Source organism: Penaeus monodon, chromosome 10 (assembly GCF_015228065.2).
Source record: "Penaeus monodon isolate SGIC_2016 chromosome 10, NSTDA_Pmon_1, whole genome shotgun sequence".
Lineage (NCBI taxonomy): Eukaryota > Metazoa > Arthropoda > Malacostraca > Decapoda > Penaeidae > Penaeus > Penaeus monodon.
The window spans coordinates 5,459,022-5,471,521 of NC_051395.1; the positions used below are offsets into that span (position 1 = coordinate 5,459,022).

Here is a 12,500-nt window from a genome sequence, read left to right on the forward strand (position 1 = left end):
TTTGTCGAGTTTTTCCTGGTGCATTTTAAACTGCAATATTGACTTTTAAAACGTTGGTCTTGCTATTTCAGGATACACAGTAAAAGAATTAGGCCGTGCGAGGGATATCAACGGGTGTACTTTAGTCAAGAGTTTGTAAGTACTTCTATGCCCAATTTTAAACATTCTTGCGGGTGTGATGAAGGCAGTTTTTTTTCGAATAACTGTTCTTTTATTGTGTATCTAGTCGCCTCTGCGGATGGATAAGATATTCAGTGAATGGCACGTTTTACTTACAAATTAATAATTGAGCAAAAAGTAACTGTCGTATCAAGTAACCTTATACTTTAAAGACATATAATTTCCAAGCAGTAGTTGACAAGATTAAGGAAGTTGAACGAAAAGTCAAAGAAAAGAAAGTGAGAGCAGGAGAATCTGCTCCTGCCTGCCATCTAGCGGGATAAAACGGCGTCGCGAGTGCCCCTTGGGCCTTTTCTAAATGTTTTATACGTAAAACATAAAGCGATAAAGCCTTTGCCGTCGGGTGTTATTACGAAAGGAAAGTCACATAAACATATATGAGTAGAAAAATATGAATGAAGAGAAGTGAGTTTGGGATCATTCCTGCAAGTACTCCGCCATGGCCTGAGAAGGAACCTCATGATACCGTCCTATAACACGTCAGAGGCTGGGACGCTTCGATAGCCCGAGTCCCTGACCTGTTCGGGCACCTCGGGGCTTGCGTCCTCAGTCAGGAGACCGTGCTGGTCGTCCTTGACTCGCCAGAACACCGTAGGTAAGGACAGCATCCCTTTGTTCGGTCTGGAAAGAGGAGTCGGTTGTTAATGAGTCGTCTTTGGTTTCGAGTGAATGGGAGACGAATTCTTTGTGTGTGTGTGTGTGTGTGTGTGTGTGTGTGTGTGTGTGTGTGTGTGTGTGTGTGTGTGTGTGTGTGTTTGGTTTATTAAAATAATACTTTGTTAGAAAGCACTGACAGAAGGAAAGCAATAGAGATATGCCGTCCACATCTCCCATAGTCTTACAATATGTGCATAATTAAACCATACTGTTAAATCAAAACAAAACAAATAGCTCACTTGAGCACTTTGATGACGAAGAGTATGCACCCGCCGGCCAGCAGCCCGATGAAGAAGCCGACGCCCGCTCCGGCCCACTTCCACGAGGACTCCTCCAGCGAGATCGCCTTCTCCTGCGAGCCGAGGGACCCGTCCTTCTCCTCAGGAGGAGTGCCTGACGACAGCGTCGACGCGGGCCTATGGGTGGGCGTCACCGTCTTAGGCTTCGATGATTCGGGGGTCGTGACGCGCGGCGTCTTGGCGGCCGTGGCCTTGCTCTCTCTGCCGGCGTCGTACTCCTCGTTGACGAAGATGACGGAGCGGTTGTTGGCGTCGGCGTCCGCCAGGTAGCCCGTCCACGTGACCAGCTTGCCGCCCACGGTCACGTTGCGGAAGGCCACGCCGCCGCCCCGGAGCGCCACGATGCTCTCCCGCTCTGCCGACTCGATCGTGACGTTTTCGAAGAGCAGGAGCCCCTTGGTGACAACGATGGCGCCCTCGGCGAGCGACGCGATGCTCACGTCCTGGATGTTGAGCATCCCCATGACTGTGATGCCGCCCTTCTGCACCTCGCCGATCGTCGAGTTGGTGATGACGGCGTCGGCGGCGATCGTCAGGCCGTCGTGGAGGAGGGTGCCCACGTACGTGTCGGACATCATCATCCTGCTGGAGGCGAGGAGGCCCTCGACGTCGTCCAGCCGAGAGTTGTTGAAGACCCCGGTGTAGCCCTCCCAGTGGATCCCGCGGATGCGCCGCACGTGGGTGTTCCACAGGTCGATGTCCCGCAGCTTGTGGTCGGTGGCCAGCAGCTCCACCGTGCAGTTGTACAGGGTGACGTCGTTCACGCCCGTCGTGATGTTCTCGAAGGTGACGTTGGACGCCTCCAGCCACGTGACGCAGGAGGACTCGCCGTCGTAGGTCGAGGCGCTCGTCACGTTGCGGAGGATCAGCTGAGGGAGGCGCCGCGGGGTCAGGGGCATGGCATCGTGATTAACGCTGTTTCATGGCTGTTGCTTTGGCATTATTAGCATTATTTTCATGGTTGATATTATTATTATTGTCATTATCATTATCATTATCACTATCATTTTTAGTATGATATTTTTTTTCTATTATTAATATGGTTATTACTATTGCAATTATTATTATTATTGTTATTACAAGTATTATTATTACTATCAATGTCATTATTATTAATATTATCATCATTATTATTATCATTATTACAATCATTATTATCATTATCGTAATTATCATTATTATTATTATTATCAATATCATAATTATTAATATAACCATTATCAAAATTGTTAATGTTATAATCATTATCATCACCATTATTATCACCATCATCATTACCATTACTGTTACTGATACTATTATTACCCTTCCTTCCCCCCCCCCTTACCTTTCCCTCCCCCTCCCTTTACCCATCTTTCTCTCTCCTCTTTACCCATCCTCTTCCCTTGCAACACATACCTTCTCGATGCAACAGGGGAAAATGTTGACCTTCGCTGCACTGTGGATCATCGTGCGGAAAATCTCTTCACGTCGAGACATGTCAAGGTTCACCTCAGCCTGCGAATTATTGTTATTATTGTTATTATTATAATTATTATCATTATTGTTATCATTTTTATTGTCACTCTTATTATCATAATTATTGTTATAGTTATTATCCCTATCTTTATCATTATGGTTATTGTCACCATTTTTTTTATCATTACTTATTATTATTATTATTATTATTATTATTATTATATTATTATATATTATTATTATTATTATTATTATTATTATTATTTATTATTATTATCATTATCATTAATTATTATTATTATTATCATTATCATTATTATTATCATTATTATCATTATTATTATTATTATTATTATTATTATTATTATTATTATTATTATTATTATTATTATTATTATTATGATTATTATTATTATTATCATTATTATTATCATTATCATTGTTATCATTATCATTATTATTATTATTATTATTATTATTTTTGCTGTTGCTGCTGTTATTATTGTTATTCTTATTATCATTATTTTTAGCCAATGGGATGGTATTTTTAGATATATATGTTTCTTATTCACTCAATCTGATTAGAACTTAAGATTTGTTTGTTTGTTTCTGCTTTGTGAAAATACTGTTGTTGGAATTCGTGATTTTTGGAATTCACGATTTTTGGAATTAATTAATTAATTAATTAATTAATTAATTAATTAATTAATTGATTTGGAATTCACGATTTTTGGAATTTATGGTTTTTTGAATTAATGGTTTTTGGAATTCGTGATTTTTGGAATTCGTGATTTTTGGAATTCGTGATTTTTGGAATTCACGATTTTTTTAATTAATTAATTAATTGATTGATTAATTTGGAATTCACGATTTTTGGAATTTATGGTTTTTTGAATTAATGGTTTTTGGAATTCGTGATTTTTGGAACTGACTTTTTCATTCGAATTTGAAGTTCATATTATCGGATTTTTTTTCGGAATTAATTATTTTATACATAATGTCACTAGATTTTATATTAGTGTTATTGGTGTTAGCGTTATGGTTAATAGCAGGAAGTAATAGATAAATAGGTAGATAGATAGATAGATAGACAGACAGACAGATAGATAAATAGATAGATAGATAGACAGACAGACAGATAGATAGATTAGATAGATAGATATATAGATAGATAGAAAGATAAATAGATTAGATTAGATTAGATCATTTCTCTGGAATTTAATTTTGAGAATCTATGTCACTGGAACTAATGGCATTGCAGTGAAAAATAATGAGATGAATGTCGTTGAAATGAACGCGATTCCAACAATGTTATTATATTTCTTATTTTCGGATCTTTTATTTTTCAAAATTATGTTACGAGAATTAACGTTTCTGGAATTCTCTGAAATTTTCATCAGAATTGTTGCTATCGGAATTATATGCAAGAATATGTGGTATTGAAATCTGTTTCACTCGAAGTATCAGGACTAGAATTAATGTAATTTTTTTAAAATATCATCATTGCAATAAATCTTTCTAAGATTACTTATTTTTTTCACAGTATAAAAAAGTATATAAAGTATAAAACAGTATATAATCATAATGTCACGGAAATTGATAGTTTTTTTTTTGTTGTTGTTACTTGAAATAGCTTATAACAACTTGAAATACAGTTGGACTCAGTGGTGTTATAAATTATTTCAAAATATAACATTTGATATTGTTATTACAGATGCCAATATCAATATTATCATTATTATTATTATTATTATTATTATTATTATTATTATCATCATTATTATTATTATTATTATTATTATTATTATTATTATTATTATCACTAACATTACTAATATCATTATCATTATCTTTATTATTAACATTATGCTTATCATTATCATTATCATTATCATCATCATTATTATTATTATTATCATTATTATTATTATTATGATTATTATTATTTAATTATTATTATCATCATTATGATTATTATTATTATTATTATTAGTGTTATTATTAGCATTAATACCATTATCATCATCATCATCATCATTATACATATTTATCATCACTATCCTTGATAATAACAATATTCATCGGTAATAGCAGTAGTAGTAGTAGTAGTAGTAGTAGTAGTAGTAGTAGTAGTAGTAGTAGTAGTAGTAGTAGCAGTAGTAGTAGTTGTAGTAACATCATGATTATTACTATTATTATTACTATATACATAATTATTATTATTGGTGGTGGAGGTGATGCTCTTAAATTTATTCCACTATCATTAATAACATAATTACCATCTCATTAATATTGTTGCTATTATTACTGCTATCACTACAACTATTACTAGTAACACTATCACCTCTATTCCCACCATCATCATCAACAATTCTACCATCAACATAATAGCTGCTATCTGTTACTATCCCAGTACTATGAAATTAACAGAACAAAGGTCACAATAACAACAAATACATATACAATACATTCTCAAATAACAATGGAAAAAAAGAAAAATATATATACTAAGGTCCTGGATAACCACAGAAGTAAAGCACGAAGCTAGTGCTAACTCCTTCACCATTATGAATATAAATCAACAACAGTAACAACACCGATATCACCAACACCAATAATAACACCAAGGAGAACAACAAGAACAATAACATCACCAACAGCACCAATAACAATAACAATAACATCAATAAAAAACAATAATAACACCACTAACGCCAATAATAACACCAACAACACATTTACAACCCACCACCAACCACCGAATCACCTCTTTCCATCACCCCCCCCCTTTCTAAAACACCACTTCCCCGCCAAATAAACACCAAAACACCAGCTAAAACACCCAACGACTCACCCCCGGGTATTCAGCGAAGGAGCACACTTGGATCATGATCGTGTGTTTCATGCAGTAGGCCGAAGACACGCTGGAGTTAATGGTGAAGGCTTCTGTCCCTGTGGGCGGTGGGGGGATCCTCACGTGAACCAGCATGTCGATCCAGCTGAGTTGTGAGGACGTCTTGACTACCACCTGGAATGAGGGAGGTGCGTGAGTCACGGGGGAGGAGGTATGGCTTACCATCTGGATTGAGGGACGTGCGTGAGTCAGGGGAGAGGAGGTATGACTTCCCATCTGGAATAAGGGAGGGGCGTGAGTCAGGGGGGAGGAGGTATAGCTTACCACCTGGAATGAGGGAGGGGGCGTGAGTCAGGGGGTTGGGGATTTATGTGGGAGAGCGAGATGGGGTTGTGAAAGGAGAGTGGGAGAGGGGGTTGTGAGGAGAGAATGGGATAGGGGGAGTAAGGGGGATGTGAGGGGAGGAGTAAGGGTTGTGAGGTGAAGGAAAGTACGTGGTGGGAATGAGGGAGGGAACGAGTAACAGGGAGGTGGAGGAAGGAATGAGTGGGGTTTGTGTGGGGGGGGGGGGATTTGAGAGGCAGTTCATGGGGAAGAAAGGTAAGTGTGAGAGGGGTGAGTGAGGGGGATGGGCTGAGGGAGGAAGGTGGTGGGGGTGGAGGGACTGGGTGGAGGAAGGAAACTGTGAACTGTGAGTTGATTTCATAGCTCTCGGAAATACATAAAAGTTAAATCCATTTGAATTGCATGTATGTTCATTCTGAGGTGTGTAACATAAACCATGCAAATCGTGATGTCTAAATTCATTGCTTCATAATCATTTTTCAGCAGGAGACCCGTTTCAGAGGCGTCGATATTTCCACGGCTGATCTCCCACTATTCAGACGCATCGAGTCCGTCTTTTTTCCAGTGGACAACGCGCATGAAACTATTCATTAATGCCGATAGTCAAACCTGAAAGCATGAGGCCGCGACGTCCACGGCAGACGGTAAAAAATCGATGCATCTGAAATGGACCAAAGAGTGGACGGCAAAACTTCATGCTCATGCTGAAAAGAGCGCCGTTGTGACTTCAGCCGTGATAATGACTTGCCATGTTCAGTGAAAGAGCTCACTGATACCAAAAGCTGTATCTGAAAGCATGCTGTGGTACCCTCAACGGACGGTAAAAAAAAAATCGATCCCCTATTTTATAATGTACCTCTTCCTCCCTTTCACCATTTTATTGTATCATTTGCTTCCTATATTTCTTCCTTCCTCCATTCTTATTTAATTCCTTCGCTGACCTACCCCCCCCCCCATTCCACTCCCTTCCTTTACCCTCCATTTATTCTTCCTCTTTCCTGACCCTCCGTTATCCTTACCTTGCTTTCTCTCCCCCTTCTCTACCCTTCCCACTCTCTCTTATCTCTGCCTCTTTACCTTTATCCTCATTCCCTTTTTCTTCTTTCTTTTAGCTTCCTTGACTCCTCTGTCTTTCCTTTCTTCTTTTTCTCTTTCTCCTTGACTTCCATTGCCTTTCCTTCGTCTTCTCCTCTCTTCTTCTTCTTCTTCTTCTTCTTCTTCTTCTTCTTTTTCTTCCTTTTCTTTTCTTCCTCTTCTTTTCTACTTCCATCTGCCTCTCCTTCTCCTTCTTCCCTTTCTCTTCCCCTCTCCCCCTTCCCCTTCCACCCTTTCTTCTTCTTCTCCTTGTTTTCCTTCTGTTTCTTCTTTTCCTTTTCCTTTTCCTTTTCCTTTTCTTTTCCTTCTCATTCTCCTCATTTCCCTTTTTCTTTTTCTTTCCCTTTTCTTTTCTTTGTCCTTCTCATTCTCCTTTTACTTTTACTTTTCATTCTCATTTTCCTTTTCCTTTTCCTTCTCTTTCTTCTTCTCCTCCTTCTTCTTCTTCTTCTTCTTCTTCTTCTCCTCCTCCTCCTCCTCCTCCTCCTCCTCCTCCTCCTCCTCCTCCTCCTCCTCCTCCTCCTCCACTCTTCCTCCTCCTCCTCCTCCTCCTCCTCCTCCTCCTCCTCCTCCTCCTCCACCACCACTTCTTCTTCCTCCTCCTCCTCCTCCTCTCCTCCTCCTCCTCCTCCTCCTCCTCCTCCTCCTCCTCCTCCTCCTCCACCACTTCTTCTTCCTCCTCCTCCTCCTCCTCCTCCTCCTCCTCCTCCTCCTCCTCCTCCTCCTCCTCCTCCTCCTCCTCCTCCTCCTCCACCACCTCTTCCTCTGCCTGCCACATATTACCCAAATGTTCAAAGTGTAAATTCCCATTTTCTTAATGCCCAGTACACGCCCGTAGCCAATTTATGACTCCACGAGTTACTCTGGTTATTTTAAACCAAGAACTATTACATTCTGTGTACTCGCCTTATTCCTTGTGATACCTATGTTGTACATTCTGTTAACGGCATCCTTATAATATTTCACATGTAACACTATTAATTCTCTCGTATCTACACATGTATACTCGTCACAGTCATACCATCTTCCGCCCCAGCTGCAACCGGACACTCAGCGGATGCCAATATTTTCTTTGTGGTAATTAGTGTCACGTGCGAAAATCATGCTTTTCCGGTGGTAACTGTGGTCAAGTGACAAATTCATTCTTTTCCGGTGGTATTTAGGGCCATGTGATTCCCAAAACCTTTCTTGTGATTGGAGGGCGAGACAAAGCACCGCCCATTGTATTTGGATATTTTTTTTACGTCTGGAACGCAATATATATATATTTTTTTTAATATGGTAGTTTTGATGGCTTTTGATATCTTATGGTGGGTTGTGCTGTGTTATAGATATCCAATGTAAGTACGAATGTGCATGAAAATAACCGAGAGAGGAAGAATGTATCTGGCAACTTGATAAATATTCACTGCCTATTCAATTTATGTCGCGAAAAGACAGTTTAGGTCAATTACTTATATTGACCTTGGCTTAGGTCTCCCGAAGGCATCACTTTCCGTTTCCCTTTTTTGATGTTGGATTTTCCTTCTATCTAAGCTTGTAAAAAAAAACATTCCCTACGAGTAACTCTTGGGACAAAATTCAGACCATAATTTGGTGACAAAAGAAGTGACAGATGCCTCTTCGCAAATCAGTTAAATTGCCGAATTGCTAACATCAACAAGCTACTCCCACCAGTTGTCAGCTTACTTACCCTCGCGCCCTCTCCAAGCAATTATAGGCGAAAACTAAGTGTATCAGCATTCAAAAAAGGATAGCAAAAAGTAAACCTCCTGGCCCTGGTGACATCCCGCCAGGATTACTGCGGGAATTGGACCCGAGCTCCCCACCCCTCTATGCGACATCTTTAATAGCTCCATCACTGAGGACTTGGTACCTGACCTATGGAAGTGTGCTATCACAGTCCCAATTCCCAAAACAAATCCGCCTATGTCTCTCGATGGCCTTAGGCCTATATCGCTAACCCGGATCCCGTGCAAAATACTCGAGAGAATATTTGCTAAGATGATAGCCAATTTGAAAACATCAAAGGATGCTCCACTATCCACTGCCTGGTTGACCTCATCAATTACATTACATGAAATGTAGACAAACGATAGGAGGTGACCTCCGTCGACCTACGGAAGGCTTTTGACCTCAGCGATCACACCAACTTAATCAAGAAAATGATTGCTCTAGGATTTCCCGAGGGCTGGCTGAAACGGATCTCCTCCTTGATCAACCTTCGCTCCCAAAGGACTCACGCAAATAACCAAACATCTGATGAGACTGAACTTCACTGCGGTGTCCCTCAAGGAACAGTCCTCAGCCCATTAATGTTCCTGTTAGTGGTAAATGAAGATAATATTCCACACGCGAAGATCTACAAACACGTGGACATGACACGCACGCAAACCAAGGCAAGGCAACATTTAGTTACAAGACGACCTCAACCAAGCGTCAGAATGGGCATCGCCAAACAAAAATTTAACCAATACTAAGAAAACCGCAGAAATAAAATTTAAATTCAACTGTGACAGCGCTCTGGAAACAGGTAACGAGCTTATAACACGCGCCTCAGAGGTGAATCTGTTAAGAGGAGTGATCAGTGATGACCTAAAGTGGTTCGGCAATACCAAAAAAAATGATCTCAAAGTGCGGGAAAAAAAGGGTTTTCATGCTATCAGAATTAAAATCCTTCATTGTATCCCAGGATGACCTACTCCGCATACTTCAACTGTAAACAAGCTTGGAAGACTCGTCTCGATGCGGCCTTCTGCTTCGTCTGACACGCACGCATCTCCACCACGCTTCACTCACCCTAAGCAAGGTTTTACTTATATCGACCTTGGCCCCGAGGACAATTTTTGCAAACTGATTTTCCTCACGTATTCACCTTTTCCTCATCCTCCGCCTTTTCTTCTCTTAACTCCCTCTCCTTCTGCTTCTCCTGCTTCTTCTTCTTCTACTTCTGCCTCTTCTACTTCTTTTTCTCAATATTATAATGATTCTGATTCTTATTATTTTGGTTTTTGGTTTTCTCCTCCTCCATTTCTTTCTCTTTCTTTTTCTCCTTCTCCTTCTCCTTCTCCTCCTCCTCCTCCTCCTCCTTCTCCTCCTCCTCCTCCTCCTCCTCCTCCTTCTCTTTCTCCTTCTCCTCCTCCTCCCCCTTCTCTTTCTCCTTCTCTTTCTCCTCCTTCTCTTCTTCCTCCTCCTCCTTCTCTTTCTCCTTCTCCTTCTCTTTCTCCTTCTCTTTCTCCTCTTCCCCCTCCTCCTTCTCTTTATACTCTCCTCATCCTTTTCCTCTTTCTCCTTCTCTTTCTCCTCTTCCTCCTCCTCTTTCTCCTTCTCCTTCTCTTCTCCTCTTCCTCCTCCTCTTTCTACTTCTCCTTCTCTTCTCTTCCTCCTCCTCTTTCTCCTCCTCGTCGTCCTTGTCCTCCCCCTCCGCCAACCCCCATTTCCCCTTCCCTTCCCCTTCATCTCTTCCTTCATTCTCCCCATCCTCCTTGTCGGGCCTCCTCCCCTCCACCCCCTCCCCCATTCTTCCACACACACCCTACCCTGACCTCCGTCCAGCCCCCATCATTTCGCTTCTTCCTTCTTCGATTCCCCTTCACTCCTTCCCCCTTCCCCTCTATCCACTTTATGCCCCTTATTCTTCCCCCTCTACCCCCCCCCCCTGCAGCGACCCTCACCTGGTCCCTCGATGCCACGGAGATAACCCGGAATGACCTGAGCACCGACCAGAAGTTGGTGAGTTCGAGGTACGTCCCTTCCTCCAGTCTGACGGCGCCCTCGGAGATCACCACCGTCAGGATGCTGTTAAGGGTGACGTTGCCGCGCCTCAGGAGGATGCTCTGCCGCAGGAGGGACGAGAACCGGATCTTGGAGAAGGTGGACGTGGCCCCCTCGTGGTCGAACTCCATCTGGTGGATCTGTGGAGGAGCTGCGTTTGAGACTCGGGAAGACGGAGGTTGCGTTGAGGGCACACAGTGGGTAGTGGGTAGGTAGGAGCGTATGTGTGGGGGTGGAAGTGTGTAGGTAGGAGCGTATGTGTGGGGGTAGAAGTGTATAGGTGGAAGTGTAATCGTGATTGGATAAGAGGAAGAGGCATGGGTGTGGAAGTGCGTAGGAAGGAGCGTATGTATGGGGGTGAAAGTGTGTAGGTGGGAGCATGTGTGTGGGGGTAGGGGGTGAAAATGTGCGAGAGCCTACGTGTGTGCGGGTAGGGGGTGAAAGTGTGTGCTAGGGAGGTCGATATAGTTACATACTCACGTAGCATATAAATGTAGAAGTATATACTGAATTTAATAAACGTAGAACAGTTATTGAAGCAACAATGAAAATAAAAACTATGAGGTACAGTCAATTAGAATTAAATACATAGCAAGAGAGAGAAAGAGGGTGAGGGACAGAGGCACCGAGAAAGACAAGGGTCGAGAGAAAGGCTAGACAAAGTGCATAAAAGTGAAAAGCAGAGGCAATTAAATTGAATCTCAGATAACGAAAGAGAGCTTAAAGAGAGATAAGAGTTACGCCCGCACAAAAATTATCCCAGAAACCAAACCGTCCTACCGTGATTCCAACGTGGATGTCATTGACGTCAACGGGCGACATGAAAGTCACGTTGACCAGCGCGTGGAAGTCCACCACCCGCCACTGACTCCCGTCGCCTGTGATGTTCAGGTTGTCCAGCTGATTGACGGTCACGTTGCGCAGTTTGAGCGTCTTGACCGTGCCGCCGTGGATCCTCTTGACCGTCGAGTTCGCGAGTTCGACCGCGGTGACGAAGGCGCACTCGATCTTGTCCATCTCCGAGTTGCGCAAGACGAGCGTCACGTCGCACGCCTGTCGTGCGCTCGCGTCGCCCTCAGCGCCCTCGCCGTTCTGCAGGGGGGCCACGGACCCGCCCTGGATGTTGTCCAGGTCGAGACTCTGGTCGCACGGCGCCGAGAACACCTGCAGGTTCCTCGTGTTTCGGATCCTGACTTCGCTGAAGCCACGGATGTTCTCAGCAAACACTTCGACAGGCTGCGAAGCGCAGAGAGGGACGTTGTTAATAGATAGTTAAAAAATATAGACAATGCCTGGGTAGACAGATCATTTTGAACCGAGGGATAGGGAAGGTATCAGTGAATAGGATTATTGCAGGATGAGAAATAAGAATGAATAAAATGAACAACTGGATAATTACGAAATGAGATCTATCAAGTGATTAGATTCGCGATTAGATAATCACAGTGAGATACGAAATATGTAAATGAATTGGAGAAGTATGAAGAAGAAAAAATAGAAACATGAAAGACAGTCGATAACAAGTGGAATTACATCTCTTATTGATTGAATTTTATTTTTATTTTTATTGACCTTATATCCTATCTTGAGTATATTTATCATTTTATCTTGTAGTCATAATTGCCTGTGATGTACTTCTCAATCTCTGATATTTTTTTCTGTGTATGTATGTATGTATGCATATAAGTAAGAAAATAAACGTGTGTGTGTGTGTGTGTGTGTGTGTGTGTGTGTGTGTGTGTGTGTGTGTGTGTGTGTGTGTGTGTGTGTGTGTGTGTGTGTGTGTGTGTGTGTGTGTGTGTCTGTGTATGTGTGTTTATGTAAGTAAATAAGAAAGT

General features: G+C 42.0%; 1 protein-coding gene across 2 annotated transcripts in view; it reads right to left on the reverse strand.

The window, feature by feature from the left end:
- Positions 1-188: 188 nt before the first annotated feature.
- LOC119577789 overlaps positions 189-12,500 on the reverse strand; it is an 84,201-nt gene continuing 71,889 nt past the window's right edge. For both annotated transcript variants that reach the window (XM_037925355.1, XM_037925354.1), the window contains exons 5-10: positions 11,443-11,898; positions 10,563-10,802; positions 5,449-5,622; positions 2,535-2,633; positions 1,077-2,005; positions 189-801 (exon numbers count right to left, since the gene is read on the reverse strand). In XM_037925355.1, coding sequence (XP_037781283.1) covers positions 651-801; positions 1,077-2,005; positions 2,535-2,633; positions 5,449-5,622; positions 10,563-10,802; positions 11,443-11,898 — 2,049 coding nt within the window. In that variant the 3' untranslated portion in view covers positions 189-650. The remainder of the gene's footprint in view (positions 802-1,076; positions 2,006-2,534; positions 2,634-5,448; positions 5,623-10,562; positions 10,803-11,442; positions 11,899-12,500) is intronic.